Genomic DNA, 27866 nt, shown 5'->3' with positions numbered 1-27866 from the left:
CTAAAAATACAAACAAATATATATGTTATGGATAATTATGACATCTTTTTTAGGTCACACATTACTCATCATATTCAGGGTTTAAAGCAACGAAACAAGCTATATTTATCTTTCCATGTACATTAATTAGATGCATGCCCCATGCAGAGAGGAGGGCTGAGCATTATGTTCATGCTGGAGAACGTGAACAGAGTATTTCCCTGTTGTTATGTCATTGTTTTGTTGGTTTTGGGTTATGGAGGCAACATCTTCTCACATATACCCATTTTTTTATGTTCACACTTGTCATCATTCCAGTTTTTTTCCAAATAATAGTTTTCTGCACAATCTTCATCCCTTTGAAACGGCTGTCCATTTGGCTCCAGAGGGTTCCAGAAGCTGCAATCACAAAACAAAAAATTAATTTTCCTTTTTAAAGAATGCACGGCAAGAAACCCAACATCAGAATATTTCTTTAGAAACAGTGTTTTATTGATATTGAAAGAGATAGAGTTATCAACATCAATTAAACAGCTCAGGACTCGTCAGCTGTGTCATTCTTCTGACAGAAGCTATACGTCTTCAGGTCTGTATCAGTGTCACTGTACAGACACATTTCACGATTAACCCTTAGAGCTACTTCATCTCGTTTTTTAAGGGGTTCTCAAAATGTTTTTCTAACTTTCAGAAAGGTTGTTGGGTTAATAAGATGTAACTGTTTTTTGTTTAAGTATCACAATAATGAAAGAGACCTGAATAGAGCGATCGTAGTAAGTGTCTGGCCATGTGCACCATGACAACAGACACGTTGAGTAAAGTACCTTTTGGTCAGCGGAGTTCCGTCCACCCATTTCCATCTCCCCTCCGTCTCTCGATCAGTGAGTCCGATCCATACGGGTTTTTTGAAATTGCTAATGAACTTCTTGTTGACGGAGAGAAATATACATCAACATGAAAACAATAAGCAAAGTTTCCTGCTTTCATCCACTTCTGTGACATTGTATTAATTTAGTTGTTCACTCTTCACACACACATACACACACAGACCTGCTCTTCTTCGCTGTTAATAATCACCAGGTCTGCGAATCTTTGCACACAGTACGCTCTGCTGTCTAGCCAGGACATTGCCAGTGAAGAGATGGAATACATACTACCGTTGAAATACACCCATCCTTGTTTGGTATGCTGATCTGTTTCAAATTGAAAAAAATAATAATTGTAATAGATCAGTAATTAAGAAAGACAATTAGACAAAAGTCCTGGTTTGGGTTAAGACATTCTCTATAAAGTGAATACACATATTTAGTAAATACCAAAGTTAATATTAACAAATTAATTTCCATTTTGGGGCTGCACAGTGGTGTAGTGTCTCACACTGACACCTCAGAGGGGCCCGGGTTTGGATCCCGGTCTGGGTTCTGGTTTCCTCCCACAGTCCCAAACTCTAAATTCCACTAACATGCCAAGACTTATAGCTGAATCCATCAACAAGAATACTAAATACTTTTACATTGGTTATCAACTGGGATTTGATCACGAAGAAAAGTGATAAGAGGAAGTCAGATTTAGGTTAGTAATTCGGACTGTTACAATTAAGAAATAAACAAATACCTCGAATCTTTCCCTGAAGATCAGTCCTCTGTTTGGCCAATTCTTCAACTCTTTTTTGGAAATTGTCTTGTACGTTAGTCAGGTTGTTGTTACTGGTCTGTAACTGGATCATCTTCGTTTGCCGCTCAGAGTTGCCTTTGGAGACTGTTTGACACATAAACAAATAAAGAGACACTGTCAACCAGCACGTTCTTCTCAGGGCTTCATCAGCGTGCTAACAAAGTACTCACACAGGCAACCCAAAGTTATGAGTCCAGTCAGAAGGAGGAGACACAGCAGACCCAGAACCACTGCAGCAGCTCTGCAGGAACTCTTCTTCACACCTGAAGGTAGAAGTCATGCGTTTGATTTCTCAATGAAAAAGTACAGCTGTATTTACATTGATAACACGAATGATGGCTGAGTTCCACATCGTGGAGGTTTACTGGTATGGTGTGTACTAACTCACGAGCATAATAGTTTGCAGTAATGGAGCTGAGCCTTCATTAATGTTACTAGTTCCAGCTGCTTCTCCGCCTGCTCTGACAAGTCAACATGTTAACTGTCTGTATTGAGAGCTTCAGAGTTGCTATTCTGGCGGAAGACTAAAAAGAGTGATTTGACAATTTCATCTTCCTCTATTTCTGTCACGCAGTGACCATATTTTCTTCATGGTGTTTTATGTTTAGCTGTTCTCCTTAAGTGTTAAAACAAAGTATATTATCAGGAACAATAATGTGGAGGAGCAAGAGAGTGAAGGGGAAGGGGTGAGGAGGTCTGGTTTGCTGTCATTCATGTACTTGTATTCATGCCATAAAACCTATTTAGTCATTCCTGTGCTGCCTGTGAAGAACCTGCAGTCAACTTCCTGAATGTGTTTGGATGTATTTATTACCTGAGAGTGTTGCTCCAGTTCTGTTTGGCTCCAGAGTTTCGATCAACACATCTTCATAAACACTTTCAGAACTTTTTGACAAACTCTTTTTTTGGCCTGATGGTTCCTCTACATTGGCATAGACGTCCGTCAGGTGATCCATGATGTTCAGCTGTATCGACTGCTCACTTTGGTCCTGGGCGTCCTGATGTCTTGAGAGTGCTTCTGATATGATAAATTCTTCTTCTAAAAAATACTGAAACAAAGTGACAATCATAGTAACACAGATGGCAGCACCACAATCACGCATGTGATTCTCTGCTCTCGCTGTCACAGGAAACTGAGGGCTGGTGGGGTGAGTTATTTTAGTTGACCACTTTTACCTCTTTGGCCAGGCCCTAGCAGGTGTATGATGGGAATCATAAATGATCACTGCTAAAAACAACTAAATGAGTATTCAAATACATGTGATGATAAAATTATAATGATACACGGATAGACAGATAGATAGATTGATGTGTAGATGCATATATACTCTTTACTTACGGGAAGTGAACATTAACTTCTTAAGAAGCATGACTACAGTCAGGTTCTGTTACTAGTACAGCGTGACTGTATTTCTGATTTACTGAAAGACAATAATCCTCACAGTATGGATGGTGTTGTCTTATTACCATAAGAACTGAGTTCAACAATCCACCACACACAGTTTTATGTAGTTGGACATAGTCAGGGTAAAGAAGATGGGGACTCTGCCGGCTTTAGAGAAAGAAGAGATACATGAAAGTTGTTTTTGTAGCTTTGTCATCTCTTCCGAGTTTACTGCAATCATCCAACCTATTACAAGTGATTTCCTCTATTTTCTTCCCTTTAATGAAACCTGTGTGGTAAAGGGAGTTCTTATTACTTCCCTGTTTCCTAGGGCAACTGCTTTATGGTGATATAAATGCCAACATATTGTGGGATTGGTCCAGTAGAGCTCACTTACGTAAAGCGAGAAAACAGTATGACTGAGGATATCTATGCCAAACCAGACTTCACCAAAAAAATTAGATTTCAAACAGACGTGAAGGAGGACAGAAACCCAGACGTCCATCATGACATCGACGATGTGAGGATTTATGACAACTACTGTGCAGAAGAGATTACCCCACCGGAAAAATCACAGGACAACACTACCAAGGAGCAACAGCAAAGTATCTATCTGCCCGTCTCATATGTTCTACATACATAGCATGTTGTATTTACTGTAAGATTAGACAGATAAGACATTAAAAAAATAACTAAAGTTGATGTAAAAGGCCATTTTAAACATGGATGGCTGAAAATAATTGTTCAATAACATGGGTAATAATTGTCAGCTCTCATCAGCACTGTTAATTTGTGCCCACAGCCGCTTCAGTCGATGTCAGTTCAGAAAAGAGAAGTGTGTTCAGAGCCGGTGCAGTGCTTCTGGGGCTGCTGTGTCTTCTCCTTCTGGCGGCGGTCATTATCCTGGTGGTCCTATGTATGTTTTACAAATTCATCTATTCTAGCCAATATATAGATATATATATACATACATATGATGTCAGAGATCTGAGCCCTTCACATGTTAGTTCTTTGTTGTGGCAGTTATTCTAGAGAGAAATGGACAGTGGGTGGAAAATGCCAACCTGAACGGCGAGAGAGACAAACTACGGACGAGTTACAGCGAAATGAAAGGCCTCTATCACAACCTGACCCTAAAGGCAAACCAGTTGGAGAACGAGAAAGACCATTTGGAGGCTGCGAACAACAACCTCATCAAAGAGAGAGATGAACTGCAAAAACTGGTGGATGGTGAGTGAAAAAAGGGAATAATAATTTTCATCAAAGGAATATGTTGACATTTTTAAATGATATCTAAGCTTAGCCCCTTACCTTACGCCCCTAAAATGGCTATTGTCATTTCTACACTTTGATTTTTGTAATCAGCTTGAGCAGGCTGGTTGAGTGAGCCTCAAACAGCTGTTTCCTTTACAGTCTTTATGCTGAAGCTAAGCTAACTAACTGCTGACAGTATAGCTTCATATTTACAGTACTTGTCAGTAGTGTGAATTTTATCATCTAACTCTCAGAATTAATATGAATTAGTACATTTCTTTCAATGTTCAACCAAATATTGTGTAGCTTTCCATTGTTTCGGTATTTAAGAGGTTTTTTGCTAATTCAGACAGATGACCAACGGGATATAAATGCAAAATAGGGAAGTTTGCCTCATGCTCTGTAGTGTTTTGTCTTTTAACTTGATACCAGGTTATATACAGTATTATTTTGACAGAAGGCATATCATGTTGTGTTGGTAAACAGAGACAACATCTTGCTGTACGTGGAAAAGGTTTGGCAACAGTTGTTATTTCACATCTACCTCAATGGCAAACTGGAGTGTCAGCAACACGGCCTGTCAACTTTATGATGCACAGCTGGTGATCATATCAAGCGATGAGGAACAGGTGAGTGGAATGAAAAAAAAAGTCTGTCATTTTAACCAAAGTAGATAATCTTGTTTTTAAATGTTTTTTAAATGCTACCAAAATATAAAACCTGCTTCCCTTTCCAAATGTATTACTTTTACAGTGTCATTGATGGTTTCTGATACATATTCAAGATTTGCATCAGAAATACATATCAACACAGGAGTAAAACAAACCTATTATTTTCAATAAACGGAGTAAGCAACATATATTTTTACTTATTTCGATTTTTTTTTATATGGTTGACAAGAGTGGTCATTTAGCCTTTTCAAAAGGTGGAAGTGGGAACTAATGTAAGGTTAGTACAGGGAAGCAGGTTCATTCCTTCCGGATATGTACAAAAAGGGAAGTGAGACTCCAGTGCTTCTCTTACAGTGACATGACAGGTGGGTGTCATTAGGAAGGCACCTAATCTCTTTGGAGTGACAGTAAATAAAGAATGATACTTAATTCATAATTCTCTTTGAAATCTAGATGTTTATCACATCGTTCGAACAGAATAGATGGATTGGTCTGACTGATAGAGAGACCGAGGGTGTTTGGAAATGGGTTGATGGAACGGATCTGAACAAAACGTAAGACTTTTTCCAATTTCTTATTCATTGACACTGTGCCACAATCAAAATGTCTTAGAACAGGAAGGAAAAAAAACAATGTCTATTTAATTAACTGATCAATTTACAAACAGGGCTCCCAAAAGTCTTAACTAAACGATTAACTAACATATATGATGCAGAGATTAGCTCTGCTGTACTTTATTTATTATATATATATATTATACATTGACATCAAAGATTAAATAACTGGTGTCCATGCAAGCAAAGAAATTATCCATAATCGGAAACCTAAGGCTTACGTTTTTGTTTATATTATATTTTCTGTTAAAATCTTGATGATGTGGGACCTCACCTCATTATAACATGCTCTGAAAGAACAATGTTAACAGTATTCATTTGTAAAGCTTAACATCTTTGTTCATCTCTAGGTACTGGAAACCCAAACAGCCGGATAATCATAATAACAACGAAGACTGTGTTCATATGTCAGCATCTTCAGACATGAACAACTGGAATGATATGACCTGTGATACAGAACTTTACTTTACCTGTGAGAAAGTACATGAATAAAATGTTCTGCCTTTCTTGTCTTCTGACCACTCAAAGTGCATGTCAACATTCACACAAACATTCACACATTGATGGCCGAGGCTGCCATGCAAGTTACCACCTGCCCATCAGTTCTAAACTTACCTGCACACACACACGGATGGCAAAGATTCAGGAGCAATTTGAGGTTCAACGTCTTACCGATTAGGGGATTGGTAGCTCTACTAATCAGCCAAGGCCCACCCCATTATTTATTATTGTGCATTCTTTAACTGGTTGCAGATTTGTTTTGCTCTCTCATATGTAAAATGTCAATACTGTACATTCACCTCCTCTTGATGTACAAAAAAGTCTCTGAGCTCAATTTCAATAATAATGAATTGATTCATTATTTGTTACCGCTGTAATGTAATAAAAAATTATGCGTATACAAATAGATAATACTATTCGATTCATACTAGAGTTATTTTTATTTGTATTGTCAGTGATCTGTTGCTATTCAGTACAGATATGAGATGTAAACCTTACACAACGAGAGAGCGAGAGAGAGAGAGAGACTTTTCACATTTACTGTGAATAGATAGATAACTAGTTACTTTACACAGGCTAACAAATAATATGTACAAACAAGTGAAAACAAATAAACAGTTAACTCAGTTAAACTGAGAGTAACTTAATTTAGAGAAACTTAACTCAAAGTAACGGATATTTACATCTGATGCGCACCTGACCTCACTTTTCTTAAAACACAACCCATAGCTCTTTGCATTCCCTCATGTGGATAGAGGTACACACTGACATCCAACGCATTTCCACAGCCAAAGACCCTCACATCTGCTGGACTCAATAGGCTGTACCATACCTGCAGGTGAATCCATTGTTCCCCACCCCAATTCATTAAATCAATAAATGTTATCTAATGTTATTGTGGTAATAGTGAAAAAATAATGGTAATCAAATATGAACCATGGGGAAACAATTAAAAAACATAGTTGATAAGTATACGTAATGATGGTGAACATGGGGACATTTGACCCATTCTCACCCTCATTGTCAAAGTGAACACCAGATCATGTGACACCGGTAACAGTGCAGCAACACCAATACAATGATCATCCCAATGATAATTCTATTGTCCTAGTGCATGCTGGGAAGCCGTCAGACTACACAATGATGAGATGCGCTGGAAAATGGTGGATGGCTCAGGCGACCGGTCCAGCTGAACCTGTGCTTTACACCGCCAAGCTCCATTTTAATGGACATGTTAAGCGCAGCTCTGTTAGTCAGAAGCTCAGTTATAGCGCAACGGCTCTATGAAGTTTTAATGGACGGGTATTGAAGATGCTCCACACCCATACAGGTGTTTTCACTTATGCTGATTGGCCCTCTAGTTGGGTGGAGTTCTGCTGGGGATCACGGGATGTCCCCGTGAAGCGCAGGTCTACCTGTGTGGGTAGACTGGGTGAGCGGGGGCTTTAACAGGAATGTACTACAACATGTACACACATTCAACACGTATGACTTAGTGTGAGTTGTGGAAATGTCACCGTATTTAAATAATGTATGTGCATTGTAAACCACGACACAGCAATATATGTGAAAAGCTAAAATGTCATCGTACACAAGATATCATTTCTTAAGATAAACTAAAGCCTTCAAAAGTAATTATCAGAGTCATTTATCTGCCAAGTGTGTAGCACATTCAAGAAATTTGACTCGGTGAAATAGACATAGACATAGAGTATAATAAAAAATATATAATAAAAAGCATAAACATAATAATAAATAAATATGGTAAACAACAAACAGATAAAAGCACTTTAGAGCTAGTATATACTATTAACTAAAAGCGGCAAGTGTATTTTAATAAGAAAAGAAAAAAAGCCAGAAGGCCCACTCATTGTTGTCTCTGTTTTGGTTCATTTAGTGTATATTTGCTTTTACATTCCATGGTAACAGTTATGGACAACAAAGCAAATATCAAAGGTCACTGATGACCGAGTGAATTTAGGAGGAACAAATGCTAAAACAGTAATTATCAACTTCCTGTTTTTTTGCTCTTCCCCTTTCGGCAGTCATCAGTGTGGATGTCCATTCTCATTCAGAAAGCAGACACAACTGATTAAAAACAAACTCTACCAGCAGAAAGTTATATAAGCCCAAACATGTCGGGGGACCTGTACGCTCAGCCTGGGATCATCAACCAGGTTTACTGTGATCAGGACGACAAGGAGAGGATAGTGAACATCTACGTCAGCGCCGAAAGCCTGAGAGTGTATGACAAACCCTGGGTGGAGGTCACATCCCCAAATACACCACCAGAGGCTCAGCACCCAGGTACGGAAGTGTGTGCAAACAAATTTTATTCCCTTTATTTTTACGCTTCCATCTATTTAATACTTAGTTTTAGTATGATTCGGTATTGTGTTGCAGTCGTGATTTCATGTTGACTCTGACGGGGTGTTTACGTTTCATTTTCTTGCATTTCATGAATTGCAGCTTTTAATACTGGAGAGCTAAAAACAGTAATAGATGACGGTATCCTCAACATGTATTGTTTATTTGTGTCAGTCATCAGGGGAAACTCTGGAACGAGGAATCATATCAGAACTGATTCAGTGTTTCTAGGTGTGCTGTGTCTTCTCCTCCTGGCCGGGATTATTTTTCTCGGAGTTAAAAGTGAGTTTTTCCTCATTCTATTTTGGTGTTAGTAAACTTTTTTTTAAATCAGCACTTTACATATGGATGAATTTAATGATATGATATATTGTTGGTAAAAAATGTTGTTACTGTTTTGTTGTTCCTCTTGCTGCAATAGTGAACAGAGACCGAACCAACTGGAGGAGAGAGAAAGACCAGTGTTTGGCAGATAAGGCCAATCTCAGGAAAATATGTGACCAGTTAACAGCCAATAACAGTGAATTCAGCAGGGGAAAGGATGACTTGTGGAGGTTTTGTAGTAAGTAAAAATGCTCTGTGTCTTCACAACAATTTATTACCATACAAGGTCCTCTGTTTCAGACCTATTTGGGTTGTATTAGTTGGTTATCCTTTAACCACAAGGTTGACACCCACTCCTGTTGTCGACACGTTCTCCCTAAAAGCCACACTTCCCCTAAATGCTTAGGATGTGTTAAATACAGATGCCAGATTACATGTATGTACCTGAGTGTATATGTCAATTCTAATAAAGTGTATGGTATGTTCCTGAAAGCTATAGGATTTATAGTGTTGTGATATGTGGTGGTATATAGCAAATAAACAAAATAGAATACACACTATTGCAGACAACACAACAGCACCTTACAAACTATTTGCATTGTTCCTATTTCCCCTTTCTATCACTGTATACTATACCCAACTAAATTTATTTGACAACTCTAGCTGCATTGCAGATTTAGATTATTAATGCAAAAAATAAATTTACTAATAAAAGATCTAAATACATTTTTGCAACCCTGTCATCTGATGTAAATTATTCTGAAATGGGCTATTCCATTTAATGAGTACTTTTCTTTTTGAATCTTTAAGTGTATTTGGATGTTATACTTGAATTCATGATTTTTATTTGTAATAACGTATTTTTCCCACCACTGGTCAGGGATTTATCATAATGGACTACACTTGCATGGATTTGAAATAAAGTAGACAATGAAGCCAAGACAGTAAATGCAATATTAAGTGTGTCTCCGAGCAGAAGCCAAAACAAACCAGATGTTTCTGTCCAAAACAAAGGTATTTCCACATCTGCCAGACACCTGAAACGTATATCAGTGCTGGTGACGTTAGCATGGCAATGCTGCTCACATTGGAAAGTTGTTGAAATTAGGAGAGATATAACACACATTAGTTAGTAACATGTATTGACTACCATGGGTATCTGTATTCTGAGCACTAAACATGTGATTCAGTGTTTCTTTTGTGTGTGTGGGGGTTAAAGGGAGATATTTAGAAAGTATGTTTGGCTCAGATTGTTCTGTTGTGAAAAGCAAAAGCAACAATAAAATAATCTAATGTTTCCCTTTGAAACACAGAAAAGAAGTACCAGAAATCTAAGGACCTGGATAATTCCTGATGCGGAAAAGAAGTGTGATTGGTCTGCTGCTGATCACAGGAAATGTTAAAACTGTTGTTCGGACATTTTAGAATGATTTCTTCTGTTGGGTTTTATCATGTCAGAGCTCACATCCTGGATGTAAATGTGTGCTCAGTTTCTGTGATTTTAGGCAGTAAACAGGTGTGTGATGCCTGGAAATGTAACTTTTAAAAAATAATTTCGGATTGTAAACCAAAACACTGTGCAACACTGAACACAACACTTTCTGTTCTAAATGCCTGCTAGGGTTTCTCTCTCGGATGTACAGGAGGTCATATATGTGTGACAAAATGTTGCCTCTACATGAGTCACTAACTATCAACGTGTTTCCTCAGGATATGTGTTCTAAATTTAGTCAAGGTGCTTTTGTGGTATTGCGCAAGAAAAATGCAATTTATCCAATAAAAGAGGACCAGCCGACTACTTCTTTGTAAAATAGATGTGTTCTGTTTTAAGAGGATCTAAAAACATAATTACATTTACAGAATACAACCAGTTTCCACATTCTGTCACTGTTATAATTGTGTTGCATTAGCACATTTCTCCTTCAAATATATGTTAAATAAATGTGTGTTTGCACTGAAGAGTTACCTGATCATCTGACTGGACTTTGTTGTCCTGATGTTGCTTTGTTCCTTCAACTTTGTGTGTAATCGCAACGCAACCCTATCTCCTAACAAATGTATTATTAAAGCAGAGCTTTGACACCGCAGACTTGGACTAGGTTTCTCTCGTGCATCACACATTGCTCTATTGCAGAAACTGTGTGTTCAGAATGAATATTATGTGGAACAATAACCAAACAAATGTCCCATGTTATATAATGCAACTGCTGAAACAAACTGTATTGCATTGCCTCTTTTTGTTAAAACATAATGAAACGTTTATTACAATTATAAATGATATCTGCCAGTAGGCTGAGTACGAGTAGGCTCAGCCGTTTTTCCTCTCAAGTACCAAATCCTCATTTTTGATCAATAATGTGATTATGGTATTCAATACACACAATTAAAAGGTTCATCCCACTCTGCAACCCAACCAATCAGTGTCAATGCAAGAGCAACAAGTGTGTTCAGGAAGATTGTGTTAAAAGGAACATTGTGTGGTGGCCGAACCTGACAACGGTAAAAAGGTTAAGGAATATGAAATGGTAAGTCATCTATTACAGTGTTAGCCTGACAATGTAATTGAAGCCCTGTGTTTTTTAAGTATCTGAAAAAATGTGTGTGGAAAATGCTTCGTGGATTTTAGGAAAATATGGATTACAGTAGCAACCACATGACACAAAAAAGGCTGAGATTGCTTCTTCCCCCATGATTTTTGAAAAATACCTCATATTTGGCATATGGACCTGCATGATTAAAAGTTTAAAGACTATGGCCAATGCCTAAGTCATTTAATTAATTTCTCATTTTCAAACAAATCTCTCGAAATGTCTTCTGTAATATTGTAGATATGCTGGTAATTGACAGTGAAACAAATAGGACCAAAAGCTCAAAAAGACATGACTGGAATAGTGTTGAGCTAAGATTAAACATCCTTTTGTGCTGCCAAATTGGAGAACTTAGAGAAATACAACACAAAACGTACACATTTAAAACATAATATACAACTATTGCAAGAAAAGTAATGTTTATTTTTCACATTATTTTCAGGATATATCATCCTCTTCCACGACTGAATACCATCGCTGATGTGTGGACACAAAGTAGTGCCACCGTGTGGCGCGCATTGATACAATGTTATCCGCCCAGTCTGACCTCACATCCGTCCCTCCAGACACATTTTGGTCTGCCGGCATTTTCTTTTTGTTTTGCCTGTGCCGACTTTAGCTCTTGGATTAATCTTCCGTGCTGTTGACCGGGTACAGTGTTTCATCAGAGGCTGCTTCTACCACAGCAGTCTGCTGCACAATGCCGGGATTTTCAGACCGAGATCGCGGCAGAGATCGAGGGTGAGTCAAGGGTCAGCTCCGGGTTTCTTCACGTTGACGTGAGCACAGACGAGCCGCTCACCGCTGTCATGGCTGTGCTCTCCAAACAACGCCGTCGGTTCGTTTCGCCACTACCAACGTTGTTATACCTACTTGTTATGGATAGACGCACCGTTTCTATACCACTACGCGTGTTTTCTCTGGTGCATCTGGGATGTTTTCCGCTTCCCTGGCTGCCTGTTGGAGGTAAAATGGCAGTTCCCGACAGCTCTGTGTCGGCGCGCCAGCAGCCTGGTTGGTGTCAGGTGACGTGCTCTGAGAGACGGGGACACATTGACATCAAGGTGTTTGTTGCTAAAGACTTATTTGATTTGAACGAGTCGTTTTCTAATAACTAACCCTGCGACGCTTCCTCCGGGAGTGACAGCTGAGCACTCTGCTGCTCTCGTTACATCGTATATAACGTTACATCTGTCTACATTCAGTAATACTACACTTACTACTCGAACTACATACCCGGCGAGTATTAACGTATGAATACGGAAACATTTAAGTGCTATACATTTAAATGTGGCACATGGTTGCTTTTGCCCAACTATTAAAACGTAGTAGCAAACTATTGAGCAACTGTTGCCAGAGATGGTCAGCGTTTGAAAAGCAAATAGTATTGTTTGCCTCTTTGGTATTAATTATTTATTTCTGTTTGGAGGTTTGTGCTCTCCTCATACACAGATGGTGATGACACTGTCTTTAAAGCTGTTTACTCATGGAAAGCCCCTGTCCATTTTGTGTACAGAAGAAAATGTCTGTATATTTCACTATACTGTCTCAAAGGGACAGTCATAAATGTGGAGGTCTGACAAGAGACATATGTATTATTGTATAAGTGTAAATATCCTTACTGTGAACAGCGAACTATATGCTTCCTATCAATATCCTCATTTTGTCTTTTAAACCACACCAATGCCTCAAAGAAGGATTTGTTTTCCTTTATATTTTCATAGCCTGTGTAGTACTAACCACAACTAATAAGCGCCATGCCGGACCATGCTTTATTTTCCCGCTCTTTTACGCAAGGTATGGTGGAGGACCTCCTCGTTTTGGTGGTGGTGGTGGAGGTAATAGGAGCGGACCTCCTCCAGGAAAGTTTGGCAACCCTGGCGAGAGGCTACGGAAGAAGCACTGGAACCTTGACGAGCTTCCAAAGTTTCAAAAGAACTTCTACCAGGAACATGCAGATTCCATTCGCAGACAACCTGTAAGATTTACCTCTAGTTGTTTATCTTTTTTGAATTGTCTAAATTGATGTGGTCTTGTAAGTGTGTGTAATCACTGTTCTCCAATTCCAGCAAGAGATTGAACAGTACCGAAGTAGCAAAGAAGTTACCATCAAAGGCAGAGATTGCCCCAAACCAATTATAAAATTCCACGAAGCTTCATTTCCAAGTGAGTAAAGATGAACGCTCCACCGCAAACATACCCCCACTATTTATTGATGTATTATTTGTGTCATTGACGTGTTTTGAGGTTGAACAGTTTCAACTTTCATCATCTTACTTTTGCAGCCTACGTCATGGAAGTCATTGCCAAACAGAACTGGACTGATCCAACTTCAATTCAGTCTCAGGGGTGGCCAGTTGCCCTGAGTGGCAAAGACATGGTTGGCATCGCTCAAACTGGTTCTGGGAAAACCCTTGCTGTAAGTGAAGTGCTTTTGTAATACTAATTTTTCCAACCATTTCTACCCAGCATCCGTATGAGACTAATTTGTCACCTTTCGGTAATTAAGTCGTAGGACTTTGCCAAATGCTTAGACCCAAGATTAGGGATAGGTATCGTTGTTTTTATTTCTGATACCGGTACTTTAAAAACGATACTGGTGCCTAAACAGTGCCGGAAACAATAAATAACGATAACATTTTTTTTTAAAGCACAAAACGACGATTGTCAATGACGACATTAAAAACCTCTTCGGCCATATTAGCTCATAGCTAGCTTAAACATGGTTATAATGGCTAATTTATTATTTGTTGGCCTACTTTTATGAATGCAAGACTTGCAATCAAAGTTACGGTGCTAATCTGAGTTAAGGCTGCTCTTGTCATCATTGCCATATTGGCACCGGTTTTCAATACCCAACCCTACCCATGATGCTGCGTTCACACCAAAAGCGTTTCACATTTTTCGCTTGAGTAGATCCCATGCAAAGTCAATCTACAGACGCGAATGGTTGCGTAAATTTTTTTGAAATATTTCAACTTTGGCGAAAAATTCTCCCGACTCAGAGTTGTGAAAGCCAATCAGTGTTGGGACGCTCCGCCGTTGGTGAATGTAACTGGCTGCTGCTCGAATGGCGCTGGAAGAGACAGTCATTCAGGCGAAGTCGGTGAAAGTCACCGAGCTGTGAGCCTACGGGCGATGTTATGAACCCAAACACGAGGGCGTTGGATGTTCTGATGTTTGTGGGATGCCCTCAACAAGTATAAAGCAGAACTAGTGGTTTTCAATGGTGGAGGGCGTAAATAACAGTTTTTACAGAGATAAGCCCCGTCCCCTCTAAGGCGCGAAAGAAGAGAATCACGCGAAAAGCTACAAATGGTCAAGCACGTAAACTCACGTGAGTAAAGCGTTGCGAGTAAAGCGTTGCGAGTAAAGCGTTGCGAATACTACTTTTGGTATGAACGCAGCATTAGAAATCAGTTTCAATTAGGTTCATTAGACGGTTGCCAAAAGTGATTAGCTTCAGATGAACAGATTCATGTGAATAATGAAAAAGACACTTAAGATTATTTGCAATTTGAAACAAAGTTAACACTCGTCAGTTTAGGGAACATTCTGCTATGTTGTGGAAGTTAATGATTACCAGCCAGCTGGTGCTTTGGAATACTGATACTTGTGAATACATATATATTTAAACTCAGTTCTTTTTTTAGTACCTTCTGCCTGCAATTGTGCACATCCAACATCAGCCATTCCTGGAGCACGGAGATGGACCTATTGTAAGTACATTTGAAATGATTTGTTCAAATTTGTGGTACTTTATTAGCACAGGATAATATTGACAGTCTTTTTTTTTTATTACTTTATTAAAAGAATAGGAAATAACTTTCACGCTGTCACAATTTTACAACTGGAGGCCAAAATGATGTCCAGGATTCATATCTTATTGATCGATGTATTGATCTAGATATTACTAATTTGCCCCCTTTTGACATAATGCAATACTGTGTGCCCAAACAAATAAGAAACCAGTGAAGCTGATATCTTTTATGTTAACTAACCTTTTGTATACCTGTATTTACACTTTTTTTTGTCTTTTAACCACAGATGGATCAGATATATTTTCTTATCTTGTGTTATTGTTGATGTGTAAACACAGTCCATTTCTCCCACTTCTCACAACATTGCTCCTCTTGAGTTAGAAGTTAACACTTCCATATCGTATATATCGGTCACAATTTTCAACCATCCAGCTTGTGATGCTGGTTCTATCGTGTGCCATCTCTTCGTAATGGCCTTTTTACTAGCTGCTAGCAGAATTTTCAGCAGATACCCGTCTTCCCCTAACACAGTATCTGCTGTCATATTACCAAAGAAGATTAACATACAGGACTTGGGTGTGTCATAGAATTTAGACAATAACTTTATGGACATTTCCCCAAAACGTTACAATTTCCGGGCATAGCCCAAATATATGGGAATGGTCTACATTTACTGCCCCACATTTCTTCCAACATGGTTGAACAATAGAGAGAAATTTGCCTGTAAGATTGTTGTCTTTGGTGACATAGCTGTCCAAGCAGTAACATCATGTTATGGTATCAACTGGGTTATCTCACTTTTGGTGGGGGGCACATGCATTGCTTGAGATTACAGCTTGGCATGCTGTACAGAGCAAGTATAAATGGGGCAGTTGTGGTCTTGGTCTACACATTATTTCTTGGTTGTGTTACTTCTTTCTCGACTAAAGATTGTCCTACATGAATGGATAAACACAGAAGTAATTGTAACAGCCCAATATGTATGAGTCTTACATATTCGATCGTTTTATTTATTGCTTACGGTTGCAATACAGAAATAATAATGTTTTAAATCATTTATACTCTTCTTTCTTTAGTGCTTGGTGCTGGCGCCGACCCGTGAGCTGGCGCAGCAGGTGCAACAAGTGGTTGCTGAATACGGCAGGGCTTCCCGTCTCAAGAGCACCTGCATCTACGGCGGTGCCCCCAAAGGACCTCAAATCAGGGACCTCGAGAGAGGTACGCTAACTTTGTTGTTCTCAATATTTAAATATTTTACTCAATCCATTCAACTTTGACGTTTATGATTTACGTTTTCATTAGTTGTAAATAATCCTATGCTTTCCCGTTTTTTAGGTGTTGAGATTTGCATTGCTACACCGGGTCGTCTCATTGACTTCCTCGAGTGTAATAAGACTAATTTGCGACGTTGCACCTATCTGGTGCTGGATGAAGCTGACCGCATGCTGGACATGGGATTTGAACCCCAGATCCGCAAGATAGTGGAACAAATTCGGGTACGTGATGTTATTTTCTTTCACTTGGCACACGTTGACATTATCTTTGAGAGAATCTCAGAGTGAAGTAAATTGTCAGATCACAAACCTTCCTACTAACCACCTGTTATGTCTCTGAGAAATATTTGCCCAGTACTTAAAAGATGATAATAATAAAGACAAACTTCTCTAGAAAGAGGAATGCAATTCATACCCACACAAGTTGACTAAACAACCTGTGATCAATACTCATTCTTAAGAACTCACCCAGATTGATTGATACTAAATATAGACGTATACATCATTAAACATGTTCACAATTAAATGTGAGGGTTACTTTTATACTTTGAAGGTGCAAAATAGGGTTGAAGTCCTCCTTTTTGTCCTTATCAGCCAGACCGTCAGACCCTGATGTGGAGCGCCACCTGGCCTAAGGAAGTTCGCCATCTGGCTGAGGACTTCCTGAAGGACTACGTCCAGATCAACATTGGCGCGCTGCAGCTCAGTGCCAACCACAACATCCTGCAGATAGTTGACGTTTGCAATGACATGGAGAAGGAGGACAAGTGAGTAGATGATTCCTACCTCTTCATTAGCATCGGCAGTCAACTGATGTGATGGGGTAGAAACGTTGTATCGGTCAAACCTTGTTTAAATACTCAAGTAGTTGAAGAACAGATTGTGTATTTAATCAGTGAATGACAGGACTCGACAATAAAGCCTGTACGATTGCCTCGGACAACTTAAATGCCACGTGAGGCTTTTAAATCCAGCAACTAAAAAAATATTTATTTCCGTAGCTGATGACTCCTTTTTCGTAAATAAAATTAAATAATTAACTTTAGTCTTTGTTGTTATTTGATACCTGTATATAAATAGTCATCTATTGCAGTGACAGACTATTTTTGTCTCGACAATTTTACATTTTGTCAACTTAAATTGTCTCAACTTTTTCTTTGCCTCTTCTCTGTTAGACTCCTCCGTTTGCTGGAGGAGATAATGAGTGAAAAGGAGAACAAGACCATTATTTTTGTGGAGACCAAAAGGCGTTGTGATGAGATCACCAGGAGGATGAGACGAGATGGGTAAGGATCTCCTCTTTGTTTCCATCAAAGAATGTCTCTTTTCTTTATTTTACTTATCTCGAAAGAATTACAAATTAAAATTGAGTCTACGTTAAATGATAATTGTTTTTCCTCATTGCTCCTACTTGTTATTGCATTTGTGTTCAAATGTGTCGGTCACAGGTGGCCAGCAATGGGAATTCATGGAGACAAGAGCCAGCAGGAGAGGGACTGGGTCCTTAATGGTTAGATTTGATAAATCAAGTTACAATTTAAAAGATTTAAGCATCCATCTCACAGGCTGCTCTGTAATTGAATGACATTCTGTCCATCTCCCATCAGAGTTCAGATATGGCAAAGCTCCAATCCTGATTGCTACAGATGTGGCCTCCCGTGGCTTGGGTCAGTATGCCATTGAGTATCACCACTTTTTTGTAATCAGTATTACACTTCCTTTAAAGAAAGTGAGTTTGCTTTCTTTAACTTTTCTATGCATTTTCTGAGTTTTTCTCACCTTAAGGTGGAGTCTTTGTGGCAGGCGCTAGGCATGACAGTCCCAGGCCTCGAGAGGGAGATGGATGACATATTGGAAGTGCTCAACTGGCTTGCCACCCAGTGGGCCTAGAGAGGTGAAAGCTCTTGTGTGCCAGTGATCTTCAAAAGGCTGTGTGGCTAAGCCTTGGTCTCTGATATGTTGGTGAAATAGACACACATCTGTTCTCTGTCCATGGATTTCACCTGACAAACGCCATCCAGCTGTTTCCAACTCAAACGTAAAAAAAAAGAAGAAAAAAGATATGCTTGATGTTGTGACTTTTGCCTCGCATGCTGTATCGCAAGTCACTTGTTTGAGATTTGGAACAATTGTTCCCTTTCGGAGCTTGTATCACATGGCATCGGTACTTGAGAGCCTGTCTAAGCTTTCAGTGGTTTTCTTCTCCTGTCAAAGTGCTGGATTTCATGAAATGGAGAGAGCAGTTTGAAATCTTTTATTTGTCTCTGAAAATTGATGAGACCTGGCACATGTGTTTAGGGGGTAGTGGGAACATCTAGTGAGAGGAGAAAGAGAGTGAGACAACTCAAACCAAAGTTCCTCCCTCGCCTGCGTTTTAAAGTCATGTCGAGACCTGCCAACGAGAGACATTTTCTCAAGTGAACACTGGCTTCTTGGAAGATCTTGCCTTGATGAGACTGATGAAGTGGTTGGGGGGAATTGTTCCGTGCTCGGTGAGGGGTCCCACAGGGTTCATGTCTTGGGCCTTTTACTTTTTCTTTTTCCTTTTTTGAAGGGGCCCCTGTTCAAATTAGCACTTGGTCTATTTTGTCTTGGCAAGACGTGCAGTGCGGCCTTAAATATCAAGCTTCTTTTGAGAGTGTACTGGGAAAAATGGACCTGCAAAAAATGGACCCCTGAATGGTCCTATATTGGCACATGAGGAGGCCCCAGTGCATATCGTGGCCCAACTGCGTAGAAGCTCCTGGATGTCACTTGACAATTTGTGGGGGATTTCGCTGCATTGGGAAAGGACTAGTGGATGCATACTCCTTAATGGTAAGACTTAAATCCATTTTCTTCCCTCCCTTGGTTAACAAAAGGGAATGTCGTTTGGATCTTTTTGATTATGGTAAGCAATTGGAGTGTGCATCGTTTCTCTCTTCCCACAGTAGTATTCCCATGGAGTAGATGTATACACAATCTTATGTTGTTCTAACACATTTTCCTCCACAGCCTAATGACCATTTTCTTCCCCCAGCCTCCACAGTTGCTAACTTTTCCCTTTGATCTGGCTGTTGTGGTGTGCAAAATCCTGTGTGGCCTCCATGTCTTGTTTTGCCACACTGCAACACTTTCACAGATGTGGAGGATGTGAAATTTGTCATCAATTATGACTACCCTAACTCCTCCGAGGATTATATCCATCGCATTGGACGCACAGCCCGAAGTCAAAAAACGGGCACAGCCTACACCTTCTTCACCCCCAACAACATGAAACAAGCCAGTGATCTGATCGCTGTGCTCCGTGAGGCCAATCAGGCCATTAACCCCAAGCTGATCCAGATGTCAGAGGACAGAGGAGGTAACATCTGATACTTGTTTACATTAATGAAGGAAGAAGCAGTATTGCTTTTAGTAGTCATGATACTTTGTTATTGTCGCAAAAGAATGTTTTTAGACATGCACCTATTTACATAATTGTTCTGCTTTTGTCCCTGGCTTGTCGTCATTTCATGCAGGTCGTGGTAGGGGGGAAAGAGGTGGCTTCAAGGATGATCGTCGGGATAGGTATTCTGGGGGTGGGAGGAGCAACTTTGGTGCTAGTAGCTACAGGGACAGGGACAGTGATAGAGAGTTTGGCAATGGGCCGAAGAGTGCCTTTGGTGGAAATAAGGCTCAAAATGGGGGCAGCTTTGGAGGCAATAGTGGTGACTCTAGTGGTAGCTATGGCAACAGCAATTATAGCAACAGCAATGGACAGGGTAATTTTAGTGCTCAGGCAAATCAGGTGGGTGCATTTGGTAACCAAAGCTTCCAGGCGACCCCTCAGTTTGGGGCCATGCAGAGGGCCGGTCAGAATGGTATGAACCACCCACCGTTCCCATTCAACTCTCAGCCACCACAGGCCCAACAGCTGCCACCTCCACCACCAATGGTGCCCTACCCCATGCCACCACCCTTCCCACAGTAGATATGATGTACGCACAATACATGGAAACATGATTTTGGTTAAGTATTGAAATCTTACGGCATGATATTTTATTATTATTCTTGTACTATTTAACTTTGTTTTGCTTATAGCAGGGTTGGAATTATTTAATAACCCAGAGCATTAAATGGAGTCATCGACACGTCTCCGAGTGCAATTATAATTGCAGCACTTTTTCCTTGACTGTTTTTTGGGTTACATTCCTCAGTAATTTATTTTTACAAGTTAATGAAATGTTTTTAGTTTGTGGTATGTTTTAAAGTGATGTTATGAATCATAAAAAGGGTGCTACCCTTTTTAAATAAAAAAATAAGAAAAAGGGACCCCTGTGTTGTGCGTTGTCTGATCATGGCAGAATCAGTTAGGCTTCATTCATAAGCCAAATGCCTTAACCAGTTTTTTTTGTCACACAGAGAGAAGGATGAAAGAAAATTCCATTTTAAATTAGTATTCGCCAGGCTTCTAAAATCATTATAGAAGTAGTTTCAGTTCATAGAATTCACTGGAATTATTTTAGGTGTTACTTTTTTAATTACAATTATGAAAAACAAAACTAATTGAGTACATTTGTTAGTTGTTTTTACATAAACAAGACATCAAAATTACACAGATTATTATTTATTTAAGTACATACCTGCACACGTGTTACCTTTCGGTGAGATTCCCAGGCAAGTGTCTTCAACATAGCAGACGTGAAGGAAAGCCCACTGACATCCAGACATGAAGGAAAGCTCACTGACACAGATAGTGAAGGAAAGCCCACTGACATACAGAGACCCGTCTGCTTTCATCAAACACGGTGGATGTGGTGTGGCGACAAAAGAAAAGTCAGCTGCACGGGTGATTTCAACATGTGTATGAACCCTGTCAAAAACAGAACTGACAAGTTGGACTCGTGTGAGTTTACTCGCCCGACTATTTGTGGTTTAATCGCACCATATGCGTCGGTGAGGGGGCGTGGCTTATCTCCGTTGCGCTGCTCAGTGGAAAAAGTTTCCACCACGAAATAATTAACCACTTTTTCTACGTTATACTTCTTGTGGAAATCTCACACGTCGTAACATCAAACGCCCTGGTGTCTGGGTTCATGACATCACCCGTAGGCGCACACAGCTCGCTGAATGTCACACCGACTACGTGAATGACTTCCGCTTCCAGCGCCACGAGAGCAGCAGCAGCCAGTTAGATTCACCAAGATAGAAGATTTTCTGGCCGTGTAACCTTAAATTAGTTCATCCTTTTGTACCTTGTTATTTTGTATTTAGTGGCTTTTGAACTATTCAGCTAAAATAAGTATCATGTATAATTGTCTAACAGTTTACCCCATTCCTCCTGCTGATGGCTCAGTTTATTAATTCCTCTTCAAACTGATCAGCCATTGGTCCACTTCAAGCTGCTCAGACATTGGTCCTCCTTAAGCTGCTCAGCCATTGGTCCTCTTCCTGTTTTAAAGTGTATTCAAGAGGCAACATTTTTAAAGATGTTAATGTCGGACAGCAATGAAAAATATTCAGGAACAATTAAAACACAAATATGCAAAATAGGCTGTGTATATATATATACAGCCTATTTTTGACATACATATTTATTATTTAATAATAAGTAAATAATAATTAGATATCAAATTAAAATTAAAAATAAGATTAAAACACAAACATGCAAAATAGGCATATTTGTATTTATTTATGTATATATATACAGGACTGTCTCAGAAAATTAGAATATTGTGATAAAGTTCTTTATTTTCTGTAATGCAATTAAAAAAACAAAAATGTCATGCATTCTGGATTCATTACAAATCAACTGAAATATTGCAAGCCTTTTATTCTTTTAATATTGCTGATTATGGCTTACAGCTTAAGAAAACTCAAATATCCTCTCTCTAAATATTAGAATATCATGAAAAAGTATACTAGTAGGGTATTAAACAAATCACTTGAATCGTCTAATTAACTCGAAACACCTGCAAGGGTTTCCTGAGCCTTGAAAAACACTCAGCTTGGTTCAGTAAACTAAATCACAAGTATGGGGAAGACTGCTGATCTGACTGCTGTCCAGAGGACCATCATTGACACCCTCCATCAGGAGGGTAAGACACAAAAAGAGAGGCGCAAAATCCAAGTTGCTTGAAATCCAGTGTGAAGTTCCCACAGTCAGTGATGGTTTGGGGAGCCATGTCAGCTGCTGGTGTTGGTCCACTGTGTTTCATCAAGTCCAGAGTAAATGCAGCTGTGTACCAAGAGATTTTAGAGCACTACATGCTTCCGTCTGCTGAAAAGCTCTATGGAGATGAGGATTTCATTTTCCAGCATGATCTGGCACCTGCCCACAGTGCCAAAACCACCAGTAACTGGTGTACTGACCATGGCATTACTGTCCTCGATTGGCCTGCCAATTCCCCTGACCTGAACCCCAAAGAGAATTTGTGGGGTATTATGAAGAAGAAGCTGAAAGACACCAGACCCAACAATGCAAATGAGCTAAAGGCCGCTATTGAAGCATCCTGGGCATCCATAAACCCTCAGCAATGCCACAGGCTGATTGCCTCCATGCCACGCCGCATTGATGCAGTAATCCGTGCAAAAGGATTCCCAACCAAGTACTGAGTGCATTAATGGACATTTTCAAATGTTTGATTTTGTTTTGCTGTTATAAATCTATTTTTTTACTTGGTCTGAGGAAATATTCTAATTTTATGAGATAGGATTTTAGAGTTTTCTTAAGCTGTAAGCCATAATCAGCAATATTAAAAGAATAAAAGGCTTGCAATATTTCAGTTGATTTGTAATGAATCCAGAATGCATGACATTTGTTTTTTTAATTGCATTACAGAAAATAAAGAACTTTATCACAATATTCTAATTTTCTGAGACAGTCCTGTATATACCTCTGTGTGTATTAGGGCTGCAACAACCATTCGATAAAAATCAATTATTAAAATAGTTGGCAACAAATGTCATTATGGATTGGTTGTGTCGTGCGATTATCACCCTTATTTAAGAACGACCTGATGGGACATGTAACCCGGATGTAAATATATAACTTCCGGGGCGTATGTCACATGTAACTCCAGTGAATTCAAACGTTGTCCACCGACCATCAGCATTGAACATTAACTGTGTGACAAACGTAGTTTGTGGAGCGCTTCTGTTTTAAATGTCACCTCTCACTGAGCTCTTATTGGTGTTTAACAGACACGGTGAACTCTTTTTATGCTTCAAGTCAGATAACTTGCTCGACTAAGTCCTGGCTAGCGAACGCTTTTTGCGTTCATGGATTATTTTTACATTAACCTTTAGGGTTCACTCATGAGGAGTCATCACGTCAATAGACAATCTCTGCCTTGACTTCGCTCAAGCTTCTCACCATGTTGTCTTACGGTGTCAGGAACGTCCTGTCGCGGTGCACAATAAACGCCACGCCACGCAGAGCAACACCGGCTGCGCGACTCTCCGGGAGACACTGCAGCGCATCCTCTGGCGGGGATGTGGACCGGGTCAGCGCTTTGCTGCAGCTCTGTGTGGACAGACACTATGTCTCGCCTGGTCACACCAACACCGAGCGGCTCAAATGTGGCACGAGCTGTATCTATGGGCCTCTGGGCACGGAGCTGAGGAGAAACCTGCTGGAGCAGTGGTGGCGCTCCGTGACCAGGTCCACCGCCCAGGTGTTTGGGATAAGCACTCTGAGCAGCAGCGAGGACCCAGCCGCGGAGACACGGGGCCAGCTGAGGATGGTCGAGTCTGACTGTTTACTACGCGTACTGGAGCAGCCAGAACTGAGCAGGGAGCAGCTCGTCCAGGAGGTGCAGGCGCTCATTCGGAGGTCCCCCTCTCCGAGGACTAACTTTCTACAAGGTAGAGAGGGCAGCCTTACCCAGAGAGGATATATGTGTGGTATTTATCGATATATATTTAGATAGATAGAGCACTTTTGGTTCAGAAAACTAGCATGGTGATACAGTAAAATTATGTATAACTGGTAGTGTTAAGAGATTGTCTTGGCCTTGGTTGAGTCTATCCTAGTTCAATATCCACCTATCAAATATTATATAGTACACAATTAGAATTAATCCGATGCAAAATGAACAGCTATTAAGTCTGATTTGTTCTCAGGTGCGTTGGAACAATTTGTCCCCTCGTTGGAGCTGGTGAACAGGAAGCTACCCTTTGGCCTGGCTGAGTCTGGTCTGTGTTTCCAGCCCTCAGATGGCTCTGGTTGGTGAGGCTTCATCTACTGTCTGTCCGCCATAACAATCAAGTACATTGTGTTTTTACTGGCAATATAATGTGCTTTCCAACCCACTCCTCTGGCCAGGGGAGGCTAGCACAACGCTCAATTTACTGAATGCTAATCCTATTCAAAGGACCATCAATATGAACATTACAGGATTATATGTCTTAATATTCTGTGTCAAAAATGATTACCGTGTCAAATAATCCAGGGAGAGAGAAGGGCAGAGTATACAGTCAACACTGCTGTTGATTGGACGGCAGCACAAAGCCTACAGTCAGCCAGTATAAGACATCTGTGTTTTAAGAAAAATAGCATCCCTGTATTTCATAACAAAATAGTGCTATTTTACTTGTATATATTATGTGTGTGTAGTGCTTCTGTAAATTTAAATGTAATGGTTGTTTCTGACAGCCCAGCTGAGGTCACCCAGACGTCTCTGGTGTGGTTCTGCTCTCCTCGTACCTCTTCCCAGTGGCTGGATCACTGGGCACGACAGAGACTGAAGTGGTGGAGGAAAGTGAGTACTGTTAAATAAGACAAGGTATTTGTGGGGTGCTAGCTGGAGCACAACAAAAGGTTATTTTCCAGTTTTCATGAGCTGTTTACATTTAGTGAACAGTCTAATCTTGTCACTTCCCACCATTTATAGTTACTTTTATTCCTTAAAGATACACTCCCTGATTGTCCTGGAGGGCCCAAACACAACATGTATTCCCAGAGAGCGATTGACGTTTGGAAAACAAAAATCCACATCAAGATGGAAATAAATTAAGGAATGTATCTTGAAATTGTTACTACGTTCAGATAACTTCAGTTACATGACATCAGGCCAACCCGTGTCGTTCCAGTTTGCCCTGTCTCCATCAGACTTTAGCAGCAGTGACGTCCCAGTGGAGGAACTCGAGGGAGAGGCGTCTCGCGGCGTGAGGATCAGCTACAGCTTCCCGTGGGGACAGGAGACCCTGGAGACGCTGTGGAGCCGAGGACACGCCGAGCTGCTGCAGACACACAAAGGAGTCCGTTCCAAACTACAGGTCAGTCAGTCTTGATTTTGGTTTGCATCCTCTATAAGTCTGCGTTCAGTTTCTTACCCGCCAGGCAATTAAAAAGCCACACAGAAGGTGTAGAAGCATTCTAGTCAACCAATTGGGATTGACTGCGTCACAGAGAATTAGAGAAATGAGTAGTGGTTTAATATGTCCAGGCCAGAACATTGGGAGGATGTTAGTTACAGTGAGTTAATTTGGTGATACTGACATACAAAAACATATATATACTATTTAGAAAGTGTTTAGGATCCCGTTGAATTGTTTTTATCTTTATTTACTGTTTTGTTTTTACCTCATTTTGAGCCAGGTCAAAGACCTTTTATCACCTAGTAATGAAGACTGTGTAGTTTTCCAGATTGTCTTTGAACACTGTTGGTCTAGGCTAGCAGTCAGCACAACCGGTTCCCCAAATGATGTGGCTCTTGCAATGAAATCTGAATTTTACCTCCTAGGCCTTTTTGACAGGACATGCTGATGCATCAGGAAAAGCACAGGTGTAAATTATGAAATAAATGACGAGTTGAAGCCGTTGTTCATGAGCACCTGTGCCATTTGTGTGGCACCAACACTTTCCGGCATGTTTCAAAGATCATACACGCAAGCACCTTTTCACTGCTATTGTTGCCTTTCTTCCTGGTGGTCACTAAATGCAATTTCAGTGCCGAGATGGTCGCAAGTCGGTTCCTCACGTCGTCTCGGTAACCGGGAACATGGACCGCGGAGTGATGGCCTTTCTGTCCAACTCACTCCAGCAGCTCATGAAAGAAGACGGCAAGCAGAAGCTGCTGAGGAGAAAGGTGACGATCTGTTAAAAAACGCTGATGTACTGTTTTCTAGTGCCTCAGTCGACACTTGCCTCGTCTGTCTGATGTGATCCTCTGGCACTAGTTTTGGTTCGTTGTTTGATTTCAGGTCCTAAAGCTGCACCCAGTGCTGGCTCCGGTCAAAGTGGCTTTAGACATTGGCAGGGGAGCCACTATGGAGCTGAGGCAGGTAAGAAACACATCAATGATTAATTCATATTTTGATTAAAATAATACAACCTAAAAAGTGAGTCATGTGCTGTGTTGAAAAGGATCTTTCAAGTGACTGATAGGATCCGCACAAAAGTAATTTAGTTAAACTTGTTTGCGGTTTAGGCGGAAGTGAAAGTAGGTGATAGAGTTTGTGATTATGTTGTAGGTTTGTGAAGGGCTGCTGCAGGAGTTCATGGAGGATGAGATCTCTGCGTGGCCCGGGTATCTGGAAACTCTGCCAACGTCGATGGAGGAGCTGAACACAAAGTAAAGTGCAGTTCAGTGTTGCAATGGAAGCAAAGTTCCTCATTAGGAGCAAATCATCTCTTGCTGTGTGGACTGATGTGTGTGTGTGTGTGTGTGTCTATCTTTGTGTCGATGCATTGTAGGTATGATGAGATGGGAGTGCTGTTCACCGTGGTGGTCAATGAGAACACGCTGGAGAGCGGCCTGCTTCAAGTCCGCAGCAGAGACACCACCGTCAGAGAGACCAAGCACATCTCGGAGATCAAGAACTTTCTCTCCAGATACATTACTGCTGCCGACAACATCTGAATGGACCTTTTTGTTTCGGCAACTAAAAAGAAAGTTTAAATATTGAGGAATATTTCTGCCGAGCATTTCATGGAAACATTTATTAAATTTGTCGGAATGACTTTTGGATCAGTGTGTTTCGGTGTATTTTGCAATTCTGTACCTTGTTTTTTTAAACTGCTATAAAACTATTTTTGTGATATGTGAAAAAGAAGATGTGCGCATGTTGCTCAAAGTTTATGTGGACATGCCCATGGTGCATGTACCCGGAGTTTTGTATTGGGAATGACTGGAGGCCATCCTACGGTATCCCTCGGTTCTTCCAGGACAAGAAGAAGGATCAGTTCATGTCTGTCAGAATTCAACAGGGTGGTATTTACATGATTAGAGGAGGATTGGATCAATGTTTTGTTCAGGTTTCTGTCTCCCTTTCTATTCAAATATACAGTGTCTCTTGAATTTTCGATTTATTTTGTTTGTTATGATCCTTCTACTGGTCGTACATTAGTCGATTATTAATGTGCCACTTGAGGTTAAAATATCTTTCTTAATCCTTAGTCTCACCTCAAGGTCCATTTTGTAGCTGTTCTTGGGCTTTCAATCGTATGACAATGATCTTCATCACATTTCACATATTTCGAAACAAGTTAACATTTAATTATCTCACACCTGA

General features: G+C 40.2%; 4 protein-coding genes across 4 annotated transcripts; 3 read left to right on the top strand and 1 right to left on the bottom strand.

Moving 5' to 3' along the window:
• LOC130190257 (CD209 antigen-like protein C) lies at positions 1-2606 on the bottom strand. Its single transcript, XM_056409575.1, has 6 exons — positions 2465-2606; positions 1821-1913; positions 1591-1734; positions 1027-1169; positions 801-901; positions 1-378 (listed from the first exon to the last, which is right to left on the bottom strand). Exons 1-6 carry the CDS (start codon positions 2604-2606, stop codon positions 234-236), a joined length of 768 nt encoding a protein of 255 aa, XP_056265550.1. The 3' UTR covers positions 1-233.
• Positions 2607-3449: 843 nt separating this feature from the next.
• LOC130190256 (C-type lectin domain family 4 member E-like) lies at positions 3450-6478 on the top strand. Its single transcript, XM_056409574.1, has 6 exons — positions 3450-3639; positions 3837-3950; positions 4058-4264; positions 4775-4917; positions 5413-5513; positions 5924-6478. The coding sequence occupies exons 1-6, from the start codon at positions 3450-3452 to the stop codon at positions 6063-6065; spliced, it is 897 nt and encodes a 298-aa protein (XP_056265549.1). The 3' UTR covers positions 6066-6478.
• A 5439-nt stretch (positions 6479-11917) lies between these two features.
• Positions 11918-20681, top strand: LOC130190543 (probable ATP-dependent RNA helicase DDX5). The gene is made up of 13 exons (XM_056410001.1): positions 11918-12094; positions 13151-13331; positions 13423-13519; positions 13639-13772; positions 15007-15072; positions 16191-16332; positions 16450-16610; positions 16983-17155; positions 17564-17674; positions 17837-17898; positions 17996-18055; positions 19510-19731; positions 19889-20681. Exons 1-13 carry the CDS (start codon positions 12054-12056, stop codon positions 20338-20340), a joined length of 1902 nt encoding a protein of 633 aa, XP_056265976.1. The 5' UTR covers positions 11918-12053; the 3' UTR covers positions 20341-20681.
• A 2750-nt stretch (positions 20682-23431) lies between these two features.
• Positions 23432-27652, top strand: polg2 (polymerase (DNA directed), gamma 2, accessory subunit). Its single transcript, XM_056409278.1, has 8 exons — positions 23432-24215; positions 24474-24579; positions 25006-25111; positions 25443-25628; positions 26303-26440; positions 26556-26636; positions 26826-26926; positions 27049-27652. The coding sequence occupies exons 1-8, from the start codon at positions 23726-23728 to the stop codon at positions 27212-27214; spliced, it is 1374 nt and encodes a 457-aa protein (XP_056265253.1). The 5' UTR covers positions 23432-23725; the 3' UTR covers positions 27215-27652.
• The last annotated feature ends 214 nt before the right edge of the window (positions 27653-27866 follow it).

The sequence above is a fragment of the Pseudoliparis swirei genome, chromosome 24 (assembly GCF_029220125.1).
Source record: "Pseudoliparis swirei isolate HS2019 ecotype Mariana Trench chromosome 24, NWPU_hadal_v1, whole genome shotgun sequence".
In the NCBI taxonomy this organism is placed as follows: Eukaryota; Metazoa; Chordata; class Actinopteri; order Perciformes; family Liparidae; genus Pseudoliparis; species Pseudoliparis swirei.
The sequence above is the reverse complement of the archived record's forward strand: the minus strand, read 5'-3'. Positions and strand labels throughout refer to the sequence as shown.

Bases quoted from the DNA above. Each gene is read 5' to 3' on its own strand.
- LOC130190257 (XM_056409575.1), bottom strand. From the start codon at position 2,606: ATGGATCACCTGACGGACGTCTATGCCAATGTAGAGGAACCATCAGGC. The intron at 1,735-1,820 runs GTGAGTACTTTG...TGTGTCAAACAG, and splicing joins CATAACTTTGGGTTGCCTGT to TCTCCAAAGGCAACTCTGAG. The intron at 379-800 runs GTACTTTACTCA...TTGTGATTGCAG, and splicing joins GGAACTCCGCTGACCAAAAG to CTTCTGGAACCCTCTGGAGC.
- LOC130190256 (XM_056409574.1), top strand. From the start codon at position 3,450: ATGACTGAGGATATCTATGCCAAACCAGACTTCACCAAAAAAATTAGA. The intron at 4,918-5,412 runs GTGAGTGGAATG...TTTGAAATCTAG, and splicing joins TATCAAGCGATGAGGAACAG to ATGTTTATCACATCGTTCGA. The intron at 5,514-5,923 runs GTAAGACTTTTT...GTTCATCTCTAG, and splicing joins GGAACGGATCTGAACAAAAC to GTACTGGAAACCCAAACAGC.
- LOC130190543 (XM_056410001.1), top strand. From the start codon at position 12,054: ATGCCGGGATTTTCAGACCGAGATCGCGGCAGAGATCGAGG. The intron at 12,095-13,150 runs GTGAGTCAAGGG...CTTTTACGCAAG, and splicing joins GATCGCGGCAGAGATCGAGG to GTATGGTGGAGGACCTCCTC. The intron at 16,333-16,449 runs GTACGCTAACTT...CCCGTTTTTTAG, and splicing joins AATCAGGGACCTCGAGAGAG to GTGTTGAGATTTGCATTGCT.
- polg2 (XM_056409278.1), top strand. From the start codon at position 23,726: ATGTTGTCTTACGGTGTCAGGAACGTCCTGTCGCGGTGCACAATAAAC. The intron at 25,112-25,442 runs GTGAGTACTGTT...GTGTCGTTCCAG, and splicing joins GACTGAAGTGGTGGAGGAAA to TTTGCCCTGTCTCCATCAGA. The intron at 26,441-26,555 runs GTGACGATCTGT...GTTTGATTTCAG, and splicing joins AGAAGCTGCTGAGGAGAAAG to GTCCTAAAGCTGCACCCAGT.